Raw genomic sequence first — 26,380 nt, 5'->3', positions numbered from 1 at the left:
AAATATTTATATCTACGGGTACCTAGGTGGCTAAGTCAGTTAGGCATCAGACTCTTAATATGCACTCAGGTCATGATCTCATGGGTCATGAGATGGAGCCCACGATCTGGCTCCACGCTTAGTGGACTATCTCCCTGTCCCTCCCGCAACTCATACACTCTCTTTCTCTAAAATAAGTAAATCTTTTAAAAAATATGTATATAAAGTAAAATATTTACAGATGTGCCATAAATGATGTTGGCCTATAATTTCCTTCTTTCATTAGTTGTCTGCCTTTGCTGTTATGATTATTATGGCCTCAACAGAATGGATCGGATACTGTGCTTCTACAGTCTCCATATATTTATAGACCTGTTTTTTGATAGTTTATAAGGACCATCTGGGCTAAAATTTTTACGGGAAAATTTTTAATTATTGATGTAATGTGCTTGTTTAGATACTGTTGGCTATTTCTTCTTGATTTAGTTTTGGTAAATTATATATGTCTGGAAATTCTTCTATTTCATATGTTTTCAAATTTATTGGCAGAAATCTGTGACATTATCTTTGAAAAACTTCAGATGTGTCTATTTGCAATCAAATATTTATCTATTATTTCCATCTCAATTTTTTCTTCATCAATATCTCCAGAAGTTTGTCTTTTCTTTTTTTTAGAAAAAGATTTTTATTTATTTATTCATGAGAGACACAGAGAAAGAGGCAGAGACATAGATAGAGGGAGAGACAGGCTCCCCACAGGGAGCCCAACTTGATCCCAGGACCCCGGGATCACGACCTGAGCCAAAAGCAGATATTCAAAAAAAAAAAATAATAATAAAAAAAATAAAAAAAATAAAAAAAGCAGATATTCAACTGCTGAGCCACCCAGATGTTTTCCAGTAACCAATGTTTGGCTTTGTTGATCTGATTTCTGTATCTCTGCATCCTATTTCCACTGCTTCCTTAATTATCTCCTTCTTTCTACCTTCTTTGAGATTATTTTGGTTTCTCCCTTTAAATTAGCACGTTAATTTTCAGACTTAATTCTTTTCTTTTGAATTTATTTATTTCTTTCAGGTGTCAAAGTAAAAAAGATGGACAGATGGAGAGAGGGATGCAGCTGGCCCCAGGGTGGGAGTGAGACGTAAGTGGGGGATGTGATGTCCCGTTCACATCACATCCACAAGGAACTCACTGGGTGTCCCATAGCCGTGCAGAAGGACTGTCTGCTGGTGGTCATAGGGGCTCCTGGAGGCTCCATGGCCACAGGTGGTGGCAGCATCATCAGCATGGGGGGACCACTGAAAGAAGGTATGCCATGGGGGGCTGCAGCTCGGGTGCATGTGGTGACTGCACAAGTTGGTCATGGAGTGGTGGCTGACTGCAGTGGCTATGCTAGCTGGGCACCTGCTCCTGCGGCCCCAAAGGCTACTGTGGGTTGTGTCCTACTTGTTGCTGTTGCTGCCCAACTTCAAGTCCCCAGCCTTCAAGTCCTTCTCCTTCCACCTGTCACTGCCCCCACCAAAGCTGTACTCCAGTTCTGGGAAGCCCAGGTGTAGGCTATAGGGGTGCAGGAGCAGCAGGTACTGGTAAAGGAAAGCCTTGGACCAAGGCATGGCCCTGCGTGTGGCACTGGTCAGAAGTGCCACGGAAGCCATTGTGATCATGGAGAGCCACGTTGGTTCTGTTGCCACGGGGGTCGCTAAAGATATAGGAGCACTGCCCAGAGAAGGTGACCTTGTTGACAGTGTGATGGATGAAGCTGCTTTCAGAAGGTTGCTGGCACACCTTCTGGCCTCTCCCTGGTCAGTGAAGCCTTCCACATTGTGGTACAGCAAGTCTACCACATCCAAGCCAATGAAAGTAATGGGATGGTAATCTTGGGCCACATGCGGCCACCGACCCCCAGCCCAGATTCAGAGGCGGCCATGGCTTTGACGATGGAGCCATGTCACTATGGCACTCTGTGTCATGAATGGGGCTGGTGAAAGAAGAGCCAGTGGAGGTGATAGAGCTTAGGGGCTCATTCCACAGGCAGGAGGGTGCTGGGCAAAGCTACAGCATCAGTGACCCAGGCTGCAGGGTCAGTGGGCCCAATGGCCTCACTCCTGAGTAGTATGAAGCAGTCACATGGGCTTGGGTCCCAGCCCCTTGGCTATAGTCAGGGTGATGGCCCCAGTCTGTGCACAGTGCCACAGAACCCATACCATGTTGTCATTACTCATATTCTTAAAGCTCTTCTAGTTTGCCTGTAATAGCGTATCATCAGCAGCCATGGCCTCAGCCTTCATGACTGAGCTGATACAGACACCTCTATTGCCACTCTTGTTGCCTTGGGCCCACAAAGGAGATGCCTAGAAAGTTGTACTCTTCCATGAGAATGACTGTGATGATGCTGAGTGACACGGTGGAGTCTGTGGTGCTGCTGAAGGACCACGACCACTCGGGCCGTGAAGCCTCCTGCTTCTGCTGCCTCGTCTTCCCATGAGGTGGGAGGCACTGCCCTGCTCTATAGAGCTGCTAAACCTGTGAGTGCAGTCATCCTCATCTAATGAGAAGAAGCTGCTGGTCTCTAACTCACTGCTCAGAAAGGTGCATGAGCTGTCACAGACCCCTAGCTCTTGCCACTGCTCCTCACGCTGGGAAGATACGAAGGAATCTGTCTCTGTATCATTGTGTAGGTCTTCCTTGCTGCCCCCACCAGCACAAGGTTGAAGGACGGGGCCGGGAGTCCCCATTGCCTCCTGTGCACTCCATGGGCAGCGGCAGTTCTGATGAGCTGTCAGCACAGAAGGAAACTGGCTCTGGATGCAGCCCTCAAGCAACACCAACCTCAGCTTGGCATTGTCATCCCACATCTCTTCCTTCACCACTCCAAAACCGCGGTCCATTGACTTGAAGAACAACATAAAGCTGGGTCACTACAGGATGCCCCTGAAGTCTGCCAAGGAGAGACACTTGGTGGGCAGGAGCAGCTTCACCAGGTACCATGTCTCCTGCCCATCCAGCTGGTAGATGATCTTGGTCTCACTCATGGCTCTGGCCTGGCAGGCCATGCACCCCTTAATTCTTCTCTACTCTAAGCTTTAAAGCTATAAAATTCCCCCTAAGTACCACTTTAGCTGTATCTTAAAAGTTTTCATATGTGATATGCTTTCAAGTCAAAGTATCCTTGAATGTCTACTATGATTTTCTCTTTGACCCAAAAATTATTGAGAAGTATATATCATATCCAAAACCAATGGTATTTTAGAACTTACTTTTGTTACTAACTTCTAAATTAATACATGTGGTCAAAGAAAATGGACTTTGTGATACCAGTTCTTTGAAATGTGTTGAGCCTGGCTTTATGGCCTACTATAAAATCAATTTTTGTACAAGTTATATGTACATGAGAAAAAAATTTTTTTTCTAATTTTTTGGTACAAGGTTCTATTGTATACCCATTAAATTAAGCTTCTTATTTATTTCCCTTCCACCTTGACTAAATTTTTTCTCGGCTTGATCTAACAGGTCTAGGAAGATGTTTGTTAAAACTTTTCACAACTACAAAGGATTCTATCAACCAGCTTAAAAATTGTATGCCTTTGTGGTGAACCTTAAATGTGATGACACTTTAGTTCCCATTAATGTTTTTTTACCTTATAATGTTATCCAATATTAATTAGCTACCTCGACTTGCTTTTAGTTTGTAGGATTTGGTCTTCCTTTTTTCTTACATCTGGCAATCTCTGTGTTTTAGTAAATACTGTTGATTTTTATTTTGATATACATTAAAAGTCCACCATAAGCAGGGATCACTAAAAAACACACAGAGTTTCATGCTACTGTGAGGTTAATAATATTTTTCGATGAGTACGTTCCGTCACAACACCAGGAAAATACTGAAAGTCTTTGTCCCCACCAGAGTATACACTGAACTGGGAATATCCTGACCAACCAGAGGCAATAACCGTCTAACTTCCCCTTCTCCCACCCCACCTCCCCCGAAAAGATTGCAACTTTACTCAACCTGGCCCAGTTGAGAATGGAAGTAAAAGGAAAACAGGACTTAACATTATTTAGGGCACTTTTTGGTGGGGTTTTATTGTGCTTACACTTATTTTTCCCATATTATTTGCTATTTGTCTCATTTTTTTTCTTTGTTTTTCTCCTTTCTTTACTTGTTGAACTGCCTGAATTTCATGCTTGTTTTTTTTTATTCCATTTTTCCCCCTCACTGGTTTAGAAGTTATATACTCAATTCCTATACTTGTAGTGGTTTACCCTGAAATTTTGCCACGTATGTATAAAAAAACTAAAGTTATTATTTCACCTCCCTTTCCTGAATAAGAATCTTAGAACAGTTTAAAACAAATAATTCTCCCCTATTACTATCTACCATTGCAGCTGTTCTTTTTCTTAAATCCCACAAATCGGTCATTATTATTATTACATTTGTGGCTGTTTCCGATGAGCCAGACAGCTCGTAGACCACCAGCTAAAAGACCACCAGTGCTCTGTTCTGAAAAACACTGTCTGACCCATTCCCCAAAAGTGCTTGGAACCATGCTTCCAAGTCTGCACAGGACTTGCCCTCTACTAGAATGTCCCTCCCCCCATCCGTGTCACTAGGATAAATTCTACTCATTCTTCAACACTCTTCAGTATTTTCTGAGGGCACACTATTACAAGGTACTGAGTGCAGAACACAACAAGACAGAAGTGGTCCCTGCCCTCAAAACTTAGCATAGTAGGAAAAACAGGCACTAAACAATAGCAAATAATAGCTAATATTCATTGAGCATTTGCAAGACATTGTTCTAAGCACGTCACGAGTGAATTCATTTAGTACCTAAAACAACCCTATATACTTTCTACAATCTCCATCTTATACACAGAGAGAGGCTAAGTTTTTGTTCTGGGTCACAGGCTGGTAAGTGGAGTAGAATTAAGTATTTTAACCCAGGCATTCTAATTCAGAAACTCTATTTCTAACCACTAAGCTACAGAAACAAGCCCATGGTTCCAACCTGTACAAATCATGAAGCAGAGAACAAGTTGCACAAATAAAGAAAACCACTGTAGAGTTGGCAGGGGGTGGGGGGGAGAAGGAGGCTAGTTTAGGGAGGGCAGGTGGTTCTGAGGTAAAAACCGAAGGGTAACAAAGGATAGGGGAGGGGAGGGCCTTAGTCCCTTAAGCAGTAACTACTGCAAGCGAAAGTCTCCAATGTTGGAAGACTTAAAAAATTCAAAGAACTGAAAGAAACATGATGAGAGCATAGTCAACAGATTTCACCTGTGCCTCGCTGATCTTGCTATTTGAAGCCACAGAGAATGGACAGTCACTAAGAGAGTGGCAGGCAGGAATAAGGTGGTAACCGTTTGGAATAATCACTGGGGAAATGGAAGACACAGGTGACCAGGAACACAGACACATAAAGCTTCAGCCTGAACGTCTGGTAGAGAATAAAGGCTGTGCTGATTTTAGGGGTATGAATCAGAACAATTTCATTTTTCTCTAGAAATGTTTAATAGCCTAAATGTCGGGGTAGAGAAGGCAAGTGGTAGGATGCTTCAGGGATGGGAGAAAGTGACAGAAGGAAATGTGTCAAGAAATTGAGGAACTGGAGTAAATGAAGGAGCCAGAGGTAAGTCAAAAAGCAAGTACAATGAGAGCAAGACAACACAAAATCTGGAAGAGGGGTCAGAAGGTAGGATACAGGTGTTTGAGACTTCAGAGGAGGGGAAGCTTCAAGTGATGGTGTAATCCTGAGAGAGAGGGAGTGGCTTGCCAAAGCAAAATGCAGATGCAAGTCTTAGCTAGGCAAAAGATCAATCACCAGCTCAAATACTGAAGCTTCCTAGGACTTGGGGTAAGGCAAAAATGACTGATTGGTAGGTACCAAAGTCCTCAATAAATGTCAAGATAAGAAAAAGAGAGGAAAGAGGGATGAGGATGAAAGCCTGATAGGAAAATGGATTTTTACCTGGGAGCAGAAGATGAAGATATATGAAGAACACATATTTGGAAGAGACTGCCATTCCACCCATATTTCTACTGAAAAGTCTACATTTCAGCATACTCTGATGACCTAGCCATAGCTGTCGCAAGTAGCACCTTTCAGATTTCTCTCTCATGAACTTCAGGTTTGGGATACTAAGAGACAGTGACATGGCAGACAAGAAGCTGATATTTGCAGGTATATGAGCCACACCGACAGCTGAGGACTCCAGAGGGTCCATGGCCCCCATTACTGAAACCCTAATTACATGCTACCTTTTAAAACCTATCTACATATACATTAGTCTCTGTCCCCAGTTCCTGACACAGAGCTCCTAAAACCTTTGTAATTTCCCAAGTGATAAGAGCCCTAGGAGCCTCTCTTGTTCAAATATCTGGTCTTTAGCCCACCCCTGACACAGAGCTCTAAAGCCCTTGTAAATTCCTCAGTAATAAGGGGCACCCGGGTGGCTCAATGGTTGAGCTTCTGCCTTTGGCTCAGGTCATGATCCCGGCATCCTGGGATCAAGTCCCTCATCGGGCTCCCCGCATGGAGCCTGCTTCTCCCTCTACCTGGTCTCTACCTCTCTCTGTGTCTCTCATGAATGAATAAATAAATAAATAAATACATACATACATACAATCTTTTTTGGAAAAACTCCTACATGATAAGAGCACTGAGAGCTTTTTTGTTCTAATGAGGTGGCTGTTGGTGGGCTCCTGGACGCAGGCTGGTCATCAGATATACCAAACCACGATCAGAAGCTTAGAATTTTCAGTCCCCTACTCTACATTCTCCAGAGAAGGGAGAAAGGCTTGCAATAGAATTAATAATTGAACATGTCTATGTGAGGCAGCCTCCATTAAATCCAAAGTCTGGGGTTCAGAGAACTTTTAGGTTGGTGAACACATCCCTACCAGGAGGGTAACACACACCCCAATTCCACAGGGACAGAAGCTCCTACACTTGGGACCCTCCCGGACCTCACCTTATGCATCTCTTCATCTGGCTGTTTACCTGTATCCTTCATCACATCCTCTAAAAAACTGGAAAACGTAAGTAAATATTTCCCTGGGTTCTGGAAGCTGCTCGAGCAAATTAATCAAATCAAATGAGGAAGAGGGTCACGGAAATCTCCAACTTATAACCAAGTTGGACAGAAATTGTGGGTAATATGGGGACCCACTACTTGTGATTGGCATCAGAACTGGGGAGGAGTCTTGTGGGATGAGCCCTAAACCTATGGGATCTGACACTTTCTCCAGGTAGACAGTGTTAGAATTAAGTTAAATTGTAGGATACTCAGGCTAATGTCACAGATAACTGCCTGTTGTGGGGTGGGCGTGGGTGTGGGGAACCTACACTTTTGGTGACCAGAGGTGTCAGAAGCAAAGTGTTCAATGTGAAGAGTAAAGAAGACACAAAGGAAAAATGGAGGTTTTCCCAGTATAAACACATTCTGGTATTTTTACTGAAGAAGTACAAATGCTAGTAATAATAATAATAATAATAATAATAATAATAATAATAATAGCACAACAGTGCAAAAGAATATATGATTTATTAGCCATCAGGGAAATACAAATCAATTAACGAGATATCACATAATACCCGCTAAGATGGGGATCCCTGGATGGCTCAGCGGTTTAGCGCCTGCCTTTGGCCCAGGGCGTGATCCTGGAGTCCCGGGATTGATTCCCACATCGGGCTCCCTGCATGGAACCTGCTTCTCCCTCTGCCTGTGTCTCTGCCTCTCTCTCTATCTCATGAGTAAATAAATAAAATTTTTTTTAAAAATACCCGCTAAGATGGTAAAATCCAAAAGACATCAAAGAACAAGTGTTGGGATGGCGTGGAGAAACTAAAACCCTCATACATGGTTGTTGGTATAATAAAATGATGCAGTCACTTTTAAAAACAGGCTAGTGATTTTTCAAAATGTAAACAGAGTTATCATATAACCTAGTCTTTCCACCTCTAGGTGTAATACCCAAGAGAACTGAAAACATATCTTCACACAAAAACTTGTACATGCATTATTCATAACAGTCAAAAAATGGAAACAACCCAGGGGCACCTGGGTGGCTCAGTGGTTGAGCGTGTGCCTGTGGCTCAGGTTGTGATCTCGGGGTCCTGGGACGGAGTCCCACATCAGGCTCCCTGCATGAAGCCTGCTTCTCCCTCTACCAGGTCTCTACCTCTCTCTGTCTCTCATGAATAAATAAAATCTTTAAAAAAAATGGAAACAACCCAAATGCCTATCTACTGATGAATGGATAAACAAAGTATGATATATACTTATAATGGAATGTGACTTGGTCTATGAAAGGAATGAAGGGCTGATACACACTAAAACATGGATGAACTATGAAGACACCATGCTAAGTGAAAAAGCCAGACACAAAGGGCCACATATTGTATGATTCCATTTTTTGGTGAAATGTCCAGAACAGACAAATCCAAAGAGACAAAAAGCAGATCGGTGATTGCTGGGGGCTTGCAGAGGAGGAATAAGGAGTGACTGCTAATAGGTATGGGGTTACTTCTTGTGGTGATGAAAATGCTCCAAAATTAGGTAGTGGTGATAGTTACACAACTCAGTGAATGTATTAAAAAGCCACTGAGCTATACACTTTTTAAAAGAGCAAATTTAATGGTATGTGAACCATATATCAATAAGCTGCTCTAGAATATTTACATATGCAATTATTTAGCCACTTTTATTTATTTTTAATTCTAGTAAAGTGAACATGAAGTTCATGTTCATGAATCACATGAATTATAGTGATTCAACAATTTTATACCTGGTGCTCATCACAACAGTGTACTCTTTAATCCCATCACTTATTTCACCCATTCCCGACCCTCCTATCAGTTTGTTCTCTATAGTTAAGAGTCTATTTCTTGGTTTATCTTTTTTTCCCCTTTATTCGTTTGTTTTGTTTCTTAAATTGCACTTGAGTGAAATCATAAGATATTTGTCTCTCTCTGACTTTTTTCACTTAGGATTATACTCTCTAACTCCATCTATGTTGTTGCAAATGGCAAGATTTTGTTCTTTTTATGGCTCAGTAATATTCTATTGTGTGTGTATATATACATGTGGTATGTGTATACATATAGACACCACAATCTTCTTTATCCATTTATCTGTCGATGGGCATTTGCTTCCATAATTTTATTTAGCCACTTTTAAATATCCATCCTTTTGTATTACCCATTGTCTATTCTAGAACTTGGGCTTCTAATCTGCATTATTCCTAAAACTATCATCAAAAGGAGTAGTGGAATATGATGTCTGGCCTAAGAAGCAGAGAAAAGCCTTCACTTCCCCAGAGGAATGTGACTTCAGCAAGAGAATATTACATGTCTCATATCTCACTGCCAAAATCCAGTTTACCCCTTTTCATTTTTAGTTTCTCATTTCCTCAGGAAAGCCTCCCTCCTCCTGTTAACAACAGCAACATCATGCCCAGCTCTGAGACATGGGTCCTCCTGTACCAGGGGCTTTTATAAGAAATTCTGAACAGTCAGAAAGGAGAAAAATGGTACTGGTACAGATATAAAAGGAAATAAATTCCACAACAAAGCCACTTAGCAGAAACTTTTTAGTTTCTTAAACTTAACTAAACTTAAGTTTAGTTAATCTCAAAGACTGAAAGCATTCACAGGAATATAAGCACCCTTTTCTGCTTTCTGTTATCATAAAAAAAAATAATAAATTAGTCCCTATGTGTGTTTGCAAGAGAAGAGTTTTCAAGGGCACTGAGACTTCAGAGATTATTGCTCTATCCTGTGAAATAAAACATTAAGTCTGTAAAGGTCTGACTCACTAAATAGTTGAACCAATTATCCTGGGCAATAATGTTCAAATCGGCATCTCTGTTTTCTGAGAGTTTAAATCAGTGTTTCTTTGTGAGCCTTTGGAATTTCCCTCTTATCCAGTGACATGGAGGTTAAGTAATATGATGAATCTGCTGAATGGCTTCTCTTGGAACAATGAGTTTCATTATCACCTTAGAAACCAAATGGGAAAAATAACACTAAAATGCTTAGCTCCTTCTCTATGTACGATTTAATGCCTTACTGCCATTCTACCGCCCCAGAGGCCTTGCAAGAGAGAATCCAGTCTGAGCTTCCACTTCCCACTCCTACACTTTAAATGTGTGCGTATGAAACAAAAAGGAAGACAAAGAAAGATACTGAACATAGGTAATTAGTAATGGTAAGCTGCAGAGTTTTAAGCTACACTTAAAATGAAGATCTCTAATACAAGATATGAAAATTAATGTCAAGATAAGATAATAAGATAAAGAGCTTACCTTTGAAGAATCAACTCTGCTTGTTGTTCAGAAATAGTTAGACCTAGTATCTGGAGAGACTGGACAATCTCGGAAGCCTCAATTATTCCTTTAAAAAATTAAAAAGAGCATAAACTCAGACTCAGAACTGATAAGGGTCTTAGAAATCGTGAATTTCAAATCTCTCATTTTGTAAGGGAAAGCCCTGGACTCATTAAGGCAAAATCATGAGTCTAGGTGAGTCACAGACTTGCTTACACATATACTGCAACACCAACTCAAAACAAATACATGAAACAAGTACACAGACGTTAGTTCATTCAGAAACCTTAAAGTCTTATAGGTAAATAATGGTATTCCATCTAAAGAATAAGAGACTGAGAGCTTACATGGCCTCACCAAGTAACAAATTAAGCAGCACCAAGACTGAGATTCAAATCAAGATGCTCTGACTTTAAAGCAAATTCCATCAGGATCTATTAATTTCACAAGTATGTGTTTCTGCATTTTTAATAAATGACTAGGCAATTTTCATATGTATGAAGGTGCGTTGCAAGGAGTTCAAAGGATGTAGAAAATGACTAAAAGAAGCCAAAGAATAGGGATCATTCTTTTGAGAAATCTGGCAATAAAAATAAAGAAAGCAAGAATGGTAGGACGATGGAAGAGAGATGATTATCATTATTAGAGAAATTAGAGCATCTTTGCAGACAGAACGAGAGGACTCAGAAGAGAGGAAGAAAAAGAAAACAGAAGTGATAAATGGGAGTGATAAATGCCGCATTTCCCTCAAGCAGCTCACAGACTTATGATCCCAAGACCAATATGCATGAAATAGGAGGAAAACAAACAAAGCATGAGAGGCTCTGATGCCAAACAGTACTAATGGCAAAGTTCTCCAGGATAAGAGGACAAAAATTACTGTTAGAGGTGAAAGGAAAGACTTCATTTAAGAGAAGAACTTTGAAGAAATTCCAGGATTTGGAAAGAATTTTCCTGGGGAGAGGAAAAGAGAAACAGGAGAATCTGCACAGTGTAAAAACAGAGGGATCTATTTGTTCGCAATGAAATTCCTTAAATGCCACTCTGCAACTTCTCTCTTATAATCTGCACTCTTAAAGAAACACAGTCAATTCTCGTTATTCACAGTAGTCATATTCTACAAGGTCACTAGGAACCCTGAATCATCAAACCATGGCCCTTATGGGGAATACAGGGTTACGTCCCTTGAGCCTCTGGTCACAGCATATTTATCAACCAACCAAAATAAAACCTTGTCATATGTGTGTGTAAGTACCATAGAACCCCATATTACACTGTTGACTCAGTAACTTTGAACTCATGGCCAAAAATGCTACAATTCATGCCTGAATGAAGTACATGTGATAAACACATTTTTCTTCCTCAGGCACACACACTCTTCTTGCATTTAGGAATGAATGCTAGATGGCACTTCAGCACTATGCTTGGGAGCCATTTTAAACAGCAAAATTGCCAACAAAAAGCACAAAAATGCAAGAAACATGGCACTAAATAGACTGAGAAGGACACCTGTCTTAGTATGAGAACTAAAATGAGAAAGCATATTCTTCTGTCTCAGCTAGAAATGTGCTCGCCAAGCAAATGAAGTTAAGTCCATGAAGGAATGGAAAAATGCTGCAAGCACTGATTTTGGAGTTACTTTTGGGGTTAAATTTTAGCAAGTAGGCAAATTCTCAAATACACAAACGACAAATAAAGAAAGACTGTTTATGCTATAAGAAGTTTGATAAATAAAAATATGAACTCGAAATAAGAACTGTTTGAAAATCTACAAACAAGATAAATTAAGTAAAAATTATTTTCGCTGATCAAAAAACTTCACCTTTAACTATTTCCTCTGGTTCATGTAGAATTTTCTGAAATAGAGAACGGATATGGGTACAGCTTACATCCTGGGATGATTCACCTCTGCTTATCTGACATATGACCCCAAGGTAGCTCCATCCCCCAGCTACTGCCTACCTTCACACTATAAAGACAGTCCTACCTAAGTGGTTGCACCTTAGTGGACTCAAGATAGGACGAAAGTTTGCAGAGAAGTAAGGCTGATTGTAAGAACTGCATTTTGCAGGGCCCTGGGTGGCTCAGTTGGTTAAGCGTCTGCCTTCAGCTCAGGTTGTGATCCCAGGGTCCTGGGATCAATCCCCAAGTTGGGCTCCCTGCTCAACAGAGAGTCTGCTTCACCCTATGCCCTTCCCTCTGTTCATTCTCATGCACTTTCTCTCTCAAATAATAAAATCTTTACGAAAAATTGCATTTTGCTGGAAGATTGTACTAAAGCTAGACTTGGGAGCATATACTCTAAGACTTAGAGGAGGTAACAAATGTTCAAATAGCACTACCTTCCACTACAAACGCAGCCTCCTAGATGAGTGTCACAGACTTGAGCCACCATCAAAACCATTCAAAGGGTTTAGTTGTTAGAAGAAATTTGCTTGATACCTAAAGTTAATATTCAATATAAACAAGGGACCAAATAAGGTCTATTGCCTGCTTTTGTAAATAAAGTTTTAAAGGAACACAGCCGTGTTTATTCATATACATATTGTTTATGGCTGTTCGCAGTATGATAGCAGAGATAAGCAGCTGCAACTGAGACCACATGGCCCACAAAGCTAAAATATCTGGCCTTTGACAAAAAAACTTGCCCAACTCAGGTATGAGTCATATTTTTTCCTCAATCTATTTGTTTAACTTGTTTCTTGAATAACAAGTTTGTGAATGGAATGACCCTGACTATTCACATACAGGGAGGGTTTTGAGGATGCATTTTAGGCTTTATTTTATCTTTTTTTTTTTTTTTTTTTTTTTATGATAGTCACAGAGAGAGACAGAGAGGCAGAGACACAGGCGGAGGGAGAAGCAGGCTCCATGCACCGGGAGCCTGATGTGGGATTCGATCCCGGGTCTCCAGGATCGTGCCCTGGGCCAAAGGCAGGCGCCAAACCGCTGCGCCACCCAGGGATCCCTATTTTATCTTTTTAAGTTTTTATGCATTATAATTTTTTAAAAGATTTTATTTATTTATTCATGAGAGACAGAGAGAGAGAGAGAGAGAGAGAGAGACAGAGACACAGGCAGAGGGAGAAGCAGGCTCCATGCAGAGAGCCCGAAGTGGGACTTGATCCCGGGACTCCAGGATCACACCCTGGGCCGAAGGCAGCGCTAACCCACTGAGCCACCTGGGCTGCCCTACATTATAATCTTTAAAAATAAATTACCACTTCCTGTCAAAGGCTACCTCTGGTGATAAGGGTTTCATGGCTCCTCCCTTTCTCCTACTGTGGCACTTGCTTTTTGCTCTATACACTGGAATTCTAACTTTAAACTAGTAATCTAAATAGTGAAACCAAAACCCCAACCAGAAGATACATCTTTAGGGGCTACTCTGGACTCTTGATCTCAGAGTAGTAGTAAGTTTGAGCCCCACATTGGGGGTAGAGTTTACTTAATTAAAAAAAAAGTTACATATTTAAATATTTTTTTCTCCCAATTTTCATGATCAGAGTTGCTTTAAACTCATTCTTTCAAAAAGATTATTAAATGTAAGATAACCTGAAAGGTGTTTTAAATTTTACAATATGTAACATTATGTCTATATATGAACAAAACCAAATATCTCTTGCCCAGAGAACATAATTATTATTTTTAACCTATAACTTTAAGTCAAATCATCATAATATTTATAGTGAACATATACACAGTTTTTAATTTGATAGACAAAGCTATGCCTTTCCCCACTAAAAACATAAATTCTATAGAAAAATCACATTACTATGAAAGACAAGTACTAAAACTACTAGTAATTATTTTCTAAAAGAAGAGACTAAATGCACATTGTGTTATACTCTTGGATATATGAGAAGTGCTTCTTCATAGCTGGTGAGGAATACAAAATGAAGACACACCATCATTATTTTTGTCCAAACTCTTAAATGCCAATTTCATTTTTTTCTCATGGTCTTTAAGGTACTTCATAAATTCTTCAAAATCCAGCTTTCCATCTTTGTTGGTATCACCAGTAGTAAAGATTTTCTATAAAAAAGAAAAAAGATTTTTTTAATAGGCTAAATTACTAAATTATTTGGATATACATATACTTTGAGCAGACTGGCTGTTTTCCTCTAAGACAAGCATTTTATAAACTACAAGATACTTGACCTAGCATGCGATTTAGATGTCCAAAACAGTATTTTTCCTGTGGTGCCTGGGTGGCACAGTCAGTTAAGCCAGGGACTCTTGATTTTGGCTCATCACAGGGCCATAAGATCAAACCCCACATCAGGGGGCAGGGGAGCCTGTTCAAGATTCTCTCTCTGCCTCTCCCTCTGCCCCTCCCAACTCCTCCCCACACACGCTCTCCCCCAAAAACCATAAATAAAAGCAAATACATTTATATTGTTACTGAAAAATAATTACTGCTTATTTACTTTTACAGATTAGTTGAGGATCACGTTCATCTGGAAATTACATCCTGATTACTCAACGTATACCGAGATGTGCGTAATCCAAGAACAAATGGCATAGGATTCTGGGGCCCCACTTACATACTAAAGTTCCATCTAAGAAGTTTATATTTTGGTCAATGGAAATACCAGAAAATGGTATTTTCTGCGTGAAAATGGTATTTCCAAAATATGATTTTGGAAATTACAAGCTAAAGGACATCCCTGACCCTATCTTTGAACAGCTTCATTTATTTTTACCCATATTACTTTGCCCTTTCTTATGGCAAATCAGGACTCCAACTTACAATAATGGGGCAAGACTAGGGGTTCCCTTTTTAATTTTCTTTTGTATTCCTCTACAGAAATAAGTGAAAACCAGTCAAATGAGAAAAGCAAAGGCTATTTGTTCTGAGCTTACTATAGCAAGGGAATCAGCCACGGTCAGTTTTGGCTGAACCCAAAGGCAGGCAGAGGACTAGGCAAGCTTTATTGGGGGGAGAGGGGGGCTTCAGGTGTGTCCTGATTGGTGGCTCTTGGCCTGGGGAAGCTGTAGGCAGGCTAATTAGAGGTTGTGCACCCTGTGTGGTGGTTAGGGGTACATACTTCACTTTCTCTACTTGGTCCTAGATTGGAAGTAGGGATAAAACTTCGGGAAGCTGTCAGGTAGCGATCAACTTCTGATTATTTGGGGCTGATTGTTATAGAAGTTATTATTTTGCTACCCGGATTGTCTCTAGAGATAGCAATGTGCTGTCCTGTAAGTCTGACTTACAGCAGGTTGGTTCCCTGGGTTGTTTACCATAGAAAAGAGGTTCGTGTCCTGAGCAGGTTGGTCTAAGTTGTGGGTCAAAGTTAAATTTTAAATATGAGCAAATCATTGTCCACTTTTGTATTCAGTCTCTCACCCTTCACAGTAAAAAGTCATATAAAAAAATCATTCATAAAAAAAAATCATTCATAAAATCTATTATCAAAATAAAAAACTCTATCTCTTCTTTCTTATCACTATGTAAGTACCATCTCTATTTTTGTAATCGATGAATTCTTAATTTACATAAAAAAATTTTCTACTAGGGAAGCTGGGGACATGTGACAGACAGAACTGGCTAAAGATGTTACTATCACCCGGGGAGGAAAAGCTACATCAGTGCTTCCCTGAAATATAAGGTTCCCTGTGGATCTGGATCGATCTCTCTCTCTCGTGAATAAATAAGATCTTAAAAATAAATAAATAAATAAATAAATAAATAAATAAATAAATGCGGGCGCTCCTCCAGGCCTCCCGGCAGGGCCCCGCTGGGGATGAAGGCTCCGACCTCCCGCGGCGCCCCCCGTGCCCAGAGCCCCCCGCTTCCCTTCACGTCTCCCCCTGACCTCGCCTGCTCCCCCAAAATGGTAAGCGGGGTTTCACGGTGAACATTCCACCTTGGGGGTAACTGCTTCCCTGGACAGGCGCACTGCCCTCGCGGCCGACTGTCGGGTTCCTATGGATCCCGGGCCCGGTCCTGGGTCGCTGCAGGGACATCCCCCCCCCCCCCCCCCCCCCAGCGCCCAGCAGCCGCGCCCGCAGCCGCCCGCAGAGCCGCACCGGCCGCGCACCGGGCACACACACGCCGCGGAGCAGCTCTATCCGCGACCCAGAACCCGGGAACCACCAAGGCGCCTTTCAGTGGGTGAAGGCACGAGTAAACCGGGCACGTTCAGACGCGGAGTTGACTCAAGGCTAAAAAGAAATAAAGCATCAAGGCACGAAGACAGGGGGACCCTGAAGGCCCATTACATACTCCTAAGTGCAAGAAGCTAATCTGGAAAGGCCGCATGCTATGGGACTCCAGCTATAGGACATTCTGGAAAAGGCAAAATTAGGAACACATTAAAAAGCTCAGTGGTTGCCAGGGGTTTGGGGGAGAGGGTGGCGGAATGAATGGGCAGCGCCCTGGGGATTTTCTTAGGGCAGAGAAAATATAGTCCCTATGACACTGTAAACATGGATGCAGGTCACACTACACATCTATCCAAACCCAGAGAATGCCACCAAAAGGGAATCCTGTGGCAAACTACGGACTTTTGGTGATGATGTGTCAATACAGGTTTATCAGTCGTAACACACGTAATAGGCTGGGTAGGGATGTTGACAATGGGGAGGCGATTCATGTGTGGGGGCAGGGAGTATACAGGAAATCTCTAGGACTTCCTCTTAGTTCTTCTGTGAACCTAAAGCTACTCCAAGAAAATAATTAAAAAAAAAAAAAAATCACAAAGCAAATTTAACCGGGCCGTTATCTGTTAGCTCTGGCTCTACTCGTTCATCCTGTCAGGTACTGATAAACATACAGAGAGGGGCCTGCCCCACCTCTGTGAAATACCCACAGGCCTGCCCCAGGAGGAGGCTGCACCCCGTGGCTCCAAGTACCACCACAGGCTTGGCAATGCACACTTCCCCCCAGAGCCACTGGGAAGTGGCAAACATCTAATGCCGTTTCACAAGACGTGCTGTGGCCCAATCAAGAACGAATTCTCCCACACAAGAGAAATGTACAGCCTGCGGGGTCCCTGTGCACTGCAGAGAAGACACAGAGTCCCAGGGAGTCACAGCACACAGACGTCCAGGCGGGGCACAAGGGTCCAGTGGTCCAAGGAGGAAAGACAAGTCATGGCCAGAGTAACAAGGAAAACAGACTGATGGAATTTTACACAACTGATAGGAGGGAGCAAAAGATCCAGTTGGTGATCTTATCTAATTAAAGGGCAACTATTTTTGTTGTAGTCAACAATGCTTTCTACTTTTAAAAATGATCCTAGGGGCACCTGGGTGGCTCAGTCGTTGAGCATCTGCCTTCAGCTCAGGTCATGATCCTGGGTCCTGGGATCGAGTCCCGCATCGGGCTCCCCGCAGGAGCCTGCTTCTCCCTCTGCCTGGGTCTCTGCCTCTCTCTCTGTGGCTCTCATGAATAAATAAATAAAATCTTTAAAAAACTAAAAATTATCCTGTTTCTCATTTGTTTCTAATTACCATACCCACCCATCCAACACAAATAGACCTCCTCTACGGAAAGTTGGGAGGACACAGTTGAGGAACCTGTCTTGTTCACCACTATATCCCCTGGTCATTGAACAGTGTCTGGCACTATTCCAAAATATTAATTGAAGGAATGTAATACTTGTACTACTACCCTGTAGCTCTGCCCATGCCAAGTTTGCATTTGGGGTAGGTTTCTCGGTATTAAAGAGCTCACCCAAAGTCACAAGTGTAGCAAATGGTGAAAACATGTGAACTCTGGTCTGATTCCACAGCTCATAGGAATAACCACTACAGACATTGCACCAGAGAATGAAGTAGATACGATATTCTAGATTTCAGAATGAGGCATCAAACTTTCTCAACAAATCCTCTTGCTGTTTTCATAGATCCTGTCCAATGCAGACTTCTTAGTGGACCCTATGTGACCCTTAAAAAGATAACATCTTTGTAACTCAGAGTGGTCAAAAGGTGTCAAGCAGCATCCTTACAGTGTGTTGCCTTGTGGTAGCTTATTTACTTCTAAACATCTTAACTGGAATGTTTATAAAAGAAAGAATTCTGACTGCACTAGGATAAAATTACAAAATAGGTGAGCTGAAGCCTTGAGCAAACGGGTAGTAATTTACCAGGTGGAAAAGAGGGAGTGAGAGCAACGCCAACCAGAGATAAGAAAATAAAGAGATAAATGACCATGACTGTGGCCCAGTCAGGGAAACAAAACGTTGGGATTTGGGAAGGAGACTAACAGCTAAGTGGAAAGAGTATTTTATGCCTTATGAAAGAATTCTTCCATTTTTTTCATTCTTTCCAAAATAGCCTCAAAGAAGGGATAACATCAGATTTCAGGATATAAGGAGAAAAACACAAAAGGTACGATATAATGTACTTTAGAACACTTGACATAAGTGTATTGGGAATTCAGTTTTTCTTATACCGTAATCTCCCTGCTATGATGCCTTAAAAGGTACCTCGATGACTTCTCTATTGTATTTCCTTTAGAAATTAAGTTTCTCACAACAGAAATGCTAATGAAATAAAGCCCTCTTGTTAATAGAGGAACTATGCCACAGAGTGAAACCCCGAAAAGAAATTCCATTCAAAGCAATACACATTCGCTAAGCTACTGTCCTTGTATGTGACCCTATTCCATCTGTAGTTACAAATATAAAATCAAAATAATCACAGAAAAAAAATAATAATCACAGAATATCAGAGTTGGAAGAGCCCTTATATTAGGTTGCCCAGTCCAGCCACTTGTCGGACACTTTTTAATCATTCAGCACACACTTGATAGCCCTGAGGACAGAGAGTCTAGGAGCCTGTTATCTAGTACCTGTGACATCAGATTCTAAAGGCTTTTTTGCATCAATTTTCATATCCAGTCACATGTGATCTTGATAAAAGCTCTGTCCTGGAGTCATGGAATATATTTGCATTTTATATTTCCATATTAAGAATAAGGAAAGTAAAGCAATGGGTTAAATTACTTCACCAAGCCTGAACAGTCATAGGAAGCATGGAACTCATTGGCCATGCTGCTTCCCTTCTTGCTCTAAGAGTCTTAGGCCCCTGATGGTGACAAATCTTTCTTAAGAAAGTTACAGTAAGAGTTTGTACACATGAAAATATGACAAACAACTCAGGGGTTTCTGTGTGTGTGTGTGTGCTTAAGATTTATTTATTTAGAGAGAGAAAGATTAAGAGCTTGAGCACACATGCCTGAAGAAAGAATGGGAGGGACAAAGGGACAGGGAGAGAAGGCGACTCCTCCTGAGCATGGAGCCCCAGGCATAACTTGATCCCAGGACGCTGAGATCATGACCTGAGCCAAAATCAAGAGTGGGACGCTTAACCGACTGAACCGCACAGGTACCCCAAACAACTTAGTTTTAAAACTGCCTGTAATTAAAATAATAATAATAATAATTAATAATAATAATAATAATAATGAATAAAACTGCCTGTAATTGAGGTGCCTGGGTGGTTCAGTGGTGGAGTGTCTGCCTTCGGCTCAGGTCGTGATCCCGGGTCCTGGGATCAAGTCCCACATTGGGCTCCCTGCAGGGAGCCTGCTTCTCCCTCTGCCTGTATCTCTGCCTCTCTCTCTGTGTCTCTCATGAATAAATAAATAAAATCTTAAAAATAAATAAATAAAAAGAAAACTGCCTGTAATTTACCAGGCCAACTAAACACATCTGTCAAGCCAGCCAGCTCTGAACTTGAACACAGAATACCTTTATACTCTACAAAATATGGCTCCCTTTCTCTTCCACACGCTAATAAAAGAGGAACCACTAAAATGATGCCAAGATTGGAGAAGAAAAAAATACCTGTAAAATCCTATTGGGCAAGATTCCTTTTTCATTTTACTGCCTTAATTCTTACATCTGGGAAATTTTTGGGTTGGGGGGGATGCAATGTTTGTTTTTTTGGCCCTGCCCTGCTCCAAATTCTCCCAAGCCTAAATTCAAACAAAATAAGCATACTTCCAGCTAAAACTGCTGACTCTTCTCCATCAGTTTATTTTCCTCACAAGTTCCATCTGAGTAAATTAAAATTCAGATTTTCCTCTATTCTTTAATGTTCTAAAACTTGTTCCTTAGAGTACCTCAAATGATATCCCAACATTGACACTGTACTTGAGAATATTCTAACATGGTCTTTGATGAAAAACACACAATAAGGAGGAGAAAGTATACAAAATAGAAAATAATCTAAAAAGCATACCTTGCTTTGAAGTCTTTTTCTCCCTGGGTAGTCTTGGAACACTTAGTAATGGTTAGTGAGCTACTGTATTCTGTATGCCTCTTTTCTACACTCTGCTTTTATATTTCATATTTTTTTCCATTGAAGGCCTACAGAAATTTGCTCTCTTCTAAATGTTGAATTCATTACAAAAGCTTGGAAACATGGAGAGGAGATAAAATCAGGTGGAAATTTAGAGGGATTTCACATCCAGCTGAGTATCTGTCTTAGATGCAAACTATTATCTTGAAGTCATCCCTTGAAGAGTCACCTCAGTTCTCATTTCTAGATACTCAAGTAGATAATCTCCCCCATCCTTGACATTATGCAAATCCTTGATTTATGCCGCTGAAATCTCACCCCACCCCCCCCAGACTGACCATGTAATCCTAATTCCAAGTATTTGGTTGGCTACTGTTTCCCAGGCCTGCCGCAACACCCTCTCTTCCTCCATCTATTTCCACACAGCCACCAGAGTGATCTTCCTAAAACATAAGTCTGCCTTTGTCCCTCTTACTTAAAACTTCCTAAGGCTCCCATTATTCATATAAAATCCAAACCACTGTAGGCAGGCCCCAAATGTCTTTCATGACCTGGCCTCTGTCAGCCACCGACATGACACTATTCTTTAAGATCAACTAGTCATTAGGTGGAAATTCAGTTACATTGAGGCCTCCTGTTCTGAAAGGAGTACTGGCTCAAGCCTACAGGAACAGATTCCTCTTCAGGTAAGGGTTTCCCTCTCCTGCCCACAGACGCTTAGATAGCACCACTACCTGGAGGCTTATGGAATGCCTGGTCCACAGGCATGAAATCGCCACATAATACACTCATGGTCTTAAACCCCCTCTCCCCCGACTTATTTTCTCCTTTCTCTTACCCATCACAAGTATTTCTCCCAATGAACCTTTTGCACACCCAATCCCGTCTTGGTTTCTCCTCCTCAGAAGACTAGAACTGACAATACCAAGAGTAGTCCAACACCAGAGGTGGTAACATGGGATTTGGAAACTGGCTCACTCACCACCCAACTGGCAGAGACCTGAGTAGAGTATGAGGCAAGAATAATGTCTTACACAAGGTGGGAGCCCAGTGCTGGCAATTTCCCAGTGGTGACCTGGGAAATAACTGAGGGCAACACTCTGGTAGTAATTCAGGAATTTGAAAACTAAGCTATAAGGATAGGCAAAAAAAGTATATTGTTAAAAGGATTGTTTCACCAGGAGGATACTCAAATGCTACATTTGAATACATCAGTAGTAGAGTCCACTATATAGTCTCTTTTTAAAATATAAAAGGGGAGGGCAGCCCAGGTGGCTCAGCTGTTTAGTGCCGCCTTCAGCCCAGGGCGTGATCCTGGAGACCCAGGGTTGAGTCCCACGTGGGGCTCCAGGCATGGAGCCTGCTTCTCTCTCTGCCTCTCTCTGTACCTCTCATGAATAAATAAATAAAATATATTTTTAAAAATATATATATATATAAAAGGGGAAATTGACACAATTATAAACAAAAGTTGGCAAATCCACAATCATAGAGGGAGTCTTTGCCCTCTTTCGGTAGTGATGTAATTAACAGTAATTAACGGTTAATTGATTGCTTATTAGGTACCAGGCATTTTTCTAAGTACTTTACATATTTTAATTCATTTATTCTTCACAATAACCCTCTAAGATAGGTACTAGTGTTGCCTCTGCCACAGTTGAGGAAATTGGACCTAGAGAGAGATGAAGAAAACTCAGAGAAAACCCAGAGAAGGGTGGGGATACTGGCAAAATGGATGAAGGGGAGTGGGAGGTAGAGGCTTCCAGTTGTGGAGTAAGTCATGGGGATGAAAGGCACAGCACAGGGAAGAGAGCTGATAGCATTGTAGGAGCGCTGTATGAGGACAGGTCATAATCTATACTTGTGGTGAGCACAGCAGAACCCATAGAGCTGTCGAATCACTATGTTTACACCTGAAATTAATGTAAGACCGTGTGTCAACCATACTTCAATTAAAAAAAGAAAAAGAAAATTGTCCAGAGTTAACTAGTAAGTATCAGAACTAAGATTTAAACCCAGACAGTTTGATTGGCTTTTTCTTATTTTCTTATGCAGGTAAAAAGATGTTTACCTGGCAAAACTATGGAGCCAATAAAAAAATCAGCAGTTGAGGGGCAAGGGTCAATAGGCAGAGCACAGGATTTTTAGGGCAGTGAAAATCTTCTATATGATGGATACGTGTCATTACACATCTGTCCAAACCTAGAGAATGTACAACATCAAGAGTGAACCCTCAGGTAAGCTATGGGCTTTGGGTGATAATGATGTGTCAATGTAGGTTCACCCTTGGTTTAAAAAAAAAAAAAAAGCACCATTCTGTTGAGTGAGGCTGACAATGGGGGAGACTGTACATGTGATACGCAAGGGCAGATGATATATGGGAAATCTCTGTAACATCCTCTCAATTAAACTTACTGCTCTTAAAAAATAGTCTTCATTTTAAAAAACTGTTTATCTTATTTTATACAGCATTTATTGATATCTTCCAATAGGAAGATTTTTTGGTCATCTTTTCCTATACATGATAAAAATAGAAGCACTAAAAACTACTTTACAATTAAATTTTTATCTTTTTTTTTCTGTAATTTTCCTCACACAAGCCACTTCCTTATTTAGGCTGTTTGAAATCACAGTCCTAAGTCTGCTTGCATTACTCTGCCTAGATGACTAAGATGTGACCCTCAACTTTGAGATGCTTGGTCTCAGTGGAGGGTACAGTGGATAACTAAAAATAATACCTTTTAAAAATTATAACAGTAGTGACATGTGAGACCAAGGACCTACAGGTAGTAGGGTGTGATCAACTCTTAGAGAGGGCGGTCTGGAAAGGCTCATCTCAGAGGAGGTGATGTTTATAAAAACAAAACAAAAATAAAAGCCTCTTTTTACCCCCTAACAATAACAACATATAATTATTTTTAAAAGTTGAAATAATACAAAAATTGTGAAGAAAAAGGTAAAAATTTAACTCCCACTATCCATAAGTAGCCTTTACTAACCTTTTATTGAAGAAGGTACCAGTCAAAAGAATCCTGGGATTAGTTAATAAGATCTAATATAAGCACAAGGAGTGATATTATATATGAGTACATATGCTTATGCATAAAATATATATGATTGTGGGCAGCCCTGGTGGCTCAGCGGTTTAGTGCCACCTTCAGCCTGGGGCGTGATCCTGGAGTGGATCCCTCGATCTGGGATCGAGTCCCGCGTCAGGCTCCCTGCATGGAGTCTGCTTCTCCCTCTGCCTGTGTCTCTGCTTCTCTCTCTCTCTCTCTCTCTCTCTCTCTCTGTGTCCGTCATGAATAAATAAATAAAATATTTTAAAGAAAAATAAATAAAATATATAATTGTGATAAATACATGCTATCCTATTCTATGCATACACATGATTTTATAGAACTTTATAATTTGTTCACATATAAATTCTGGAGAACCAAACACATTTTTTATTCCTGTTTTTGAGTTCATATTTTATTAATCAAACTTGCCAGAGGCTTATCTATCTTATTCATATTTTCAGAGAACTGAAAAAAGTATGTCTTTGGAAACTGAAAAACACACATTTAAATAAATCATGGATCAAAGATGAAATCACATTGGAAATTAGAAAATACTTGGAAGTAAATAAAATACAAACTTGTGGGATGTGGCTAAAGAAGTAAGTAAAGGGATACTGGAGCTCAAAACTAAGGAATCAGGCATTCAACTAAAAAATTAGAGAGCAAATGAGTAAACCCAAAGAAAGTAGAAGGAAATACACAAACATAATGAGAAAAAAATTTAAAAAGAGACCATCAACAAAAAGTACCAAAAGTAAGGGAGGCCTGGGTGGCTCAGTGGTTGAGCATCTGCCTTTGGCTCAGGTCGTGACCCCGGGATCGAGTCTGCACATCGGGCTCCCCTCCCCATGGGGAAGACTGCTTCTCCCTCTGCCTGTGTCTGCCTCTCTCTGTGTGTCTCTCATGAATACACAAAATCTTTTTTTAAAAAAGGACCAAAAGTTGGTTCTTTCAAAGTATAAATAAAATAGACAAATCTTTGGCAAGATTGAAAGGGAGAAGGGTGGAGCTCGATATCAGAAATGAAATAGAGTATATCACTACACATATAGTCGAACTTTTTAAAAATCATAAGTGAATATCACGAACCTTGGATAAACAAGCAGTTTTCTAAAAATTGTAACTTACTAAATCTGATTCAATAAGAAACAGTAAATACACTAAAGGAACCTGGAACTACTAAAGACATCGAACGAGTAGCTTAAAATAGAACCGTGAAACAGTTGCTGGCTCTTGGAGTTTAATCCCCTTCCCTCTTGGACTAGGGAATGTCCTCTGACGTTTCAGAAGGGTTGGAGAGGTTCCAAGTATCTCCACCCTGCTAGAGGCGCTGAACTTCAGGGACAATTAAAATGACTCAGAGAAGTTGAAACTGCAGCTCAGCGACAGGCCAACCCTTCGGATCAATTGCTCAGGACACTAAGAAGGTCTTAAGCCATGGGCTGTTGCCTCTCTTGCCAGGCCGCGGAGGAGACAGGCGACTGGGTCTCCAAAGTTCTGCAGCAGCAGACCGGGCGGCCTCTAAGGGATGCAAAGTGCGAGCCTCCTACAGGACCCGGGGCCCGCGGAAGTCCGACAGCAACGAGGCCAGAACCAAACAGAAGTATGATTAAGTATTGGCAAAAGCTGAGAGTTAAAAAAAAAAAATTCTTTGTGATCACATTTTGCAACAAGGGCCCCGGATGCATTCAGACCAAAAGTTCTGTGGTCTCAGCGGGCCACGGCGCTCGCGCACGAATTCCCCCCGGAAAGACCGCGGCAGGCGGGGCTGCGGCGCCGGGGTCGGCCGGGGAGCGGCGCGGGGCCCCACCTCGGGGCCCGCGGGGTGGCGCCCGCGGTCCCCGCCCCCCCGCCTCCCCGCCGCCCCCCCGCCCCCCGCCGCGCCCCGCGCCCGCGCCCCACCTCCTCGGCCTCGCGGCCCAGGGGGATGCCCAGGCTCCGCAGCCCCTCCTGCAGCTCGCCCACGTCCACCACGCCGTCCCGGTTGTGGTCCAGCTGCTGGAACAGGGCCTCGTAGCGCGTCCGCCGCTCCGCGTCCTGGCAGGCCGCCGTGGGCGCCACGGAGCCCCGCAAGCGGCCGAGCATGGTCGGGGGCGCGGGGGCCCGGCCCGGGGGGGGCGCGGCGGGGAGAGGGGGAGGCGGGAGGGGGAGGTCCGCGGGGGAGGCGAGGGGGCACCCGCGCGGGGAGGAGGCGAGGACCGGAGCGGCCCGCGGGGGGAGGCGAGGACCCGCGCGCCCGGGGGAGGGAGACGAGGCCCCGCGCGTCGTCGGCGGGCGGCGAGGGCGCAGGAGCCGAGCCCCCGGCCCCGCCCGGCCGGCGCAGGGAGTGGCCGCGCCCGTCTCGGGAGGAGCCTGCGCGGCGCCCGCCCCCGGGGAGGCGGGAGGGGAGCGGGCCCGGGGGAAGGAGCGGGAGGCGGGGGCGCTGCGAAGCCCGGGTCCCGGCCGCGAGCCCCTCCCCCCCCCCCCCCCCCCCCGAGCGCCCGGGGGCGTCCCCCGCGCAGGCCCCGGCACGGCACCGCCTCCCGTGGCTCCAGGGGCACCGCATCTCTGGGCCTGGTTTCCACTGACAAAAATGAGGAAGTTGGGTGTTTGCACCTGGGGTGGGAATTCTGCTGGAAGAAGCAGAGGAGTTAAATCTGAAAGCAATTAAAAAAAAAAAAAAAGGAACACCTAAAACCACTAGGCATTATACTTCACTTATACCTCAGTAGAGCTGGGGGCAAAAGACAGAAACTCAAGGCTCTTTGGATCAAGG

At 42.4% G+C, this 26,380-nt stretch overlaps 1 protein-coding gene and 1 pseudogene across 1 annotated transcript in view; both read right to left on the bottom strand.

Moving 5' to 3' along the window:
• The window catches only part of LOC121487895 (calcium-binding mitochondrial carrier protein SCaMC-1), a 49,193-nt gene extending 23,179 nt beyond the window's left edge, over nucleotides 1–26,014 (bottom strand). The window contains exons 1-3 of the mRNA XM_041749995.1: nucleotides 25,528–26,014; nucleotides 14,215–14,341; nucleotides 10,286–10,373 (exon numbers count right to left, since the gene is read on the bottom strand). Coding sequence (XP_041605929.1) covers nucleotides 10,286–10,373; nucleotides 14,215–14,341; nucleotides 25,528–25,710 — 398 coding nt within the window. The 5' untranslated portion in view covers nucleotides 25,711–26,014. The remainder of the gene's footprint in view (nucleotides 1–10,285; nucleotides 10,374–14,214; nucleotides 14,342–25,527) is intronic.
• Nucleotides 1,149–3,183, bottom strand: LOC121487894 (annotated as a pseudogene).
• Nucleotides 26,015–26,380: the final 366 nt, after the last annotated feature.

This window comes from Vulpes lagopus, chromosome 3, assembly GCF_018345385.1.
Source record: "Vulpes lagopus strain Blue_001 chromosome 3, ASM1834538v1, whole genome shotgun sequence".
NCBI lineage: Eukaryota > Metazoa > Chordata > Mammalia > Carnivora > Canidae > Vulpes > Vulpes lagopus.
The sequence above is the reverse complement of the archived record's forward strand: the minus strand, read 5'-3'. Positions and strand labels throughout refer to the sequence as shown.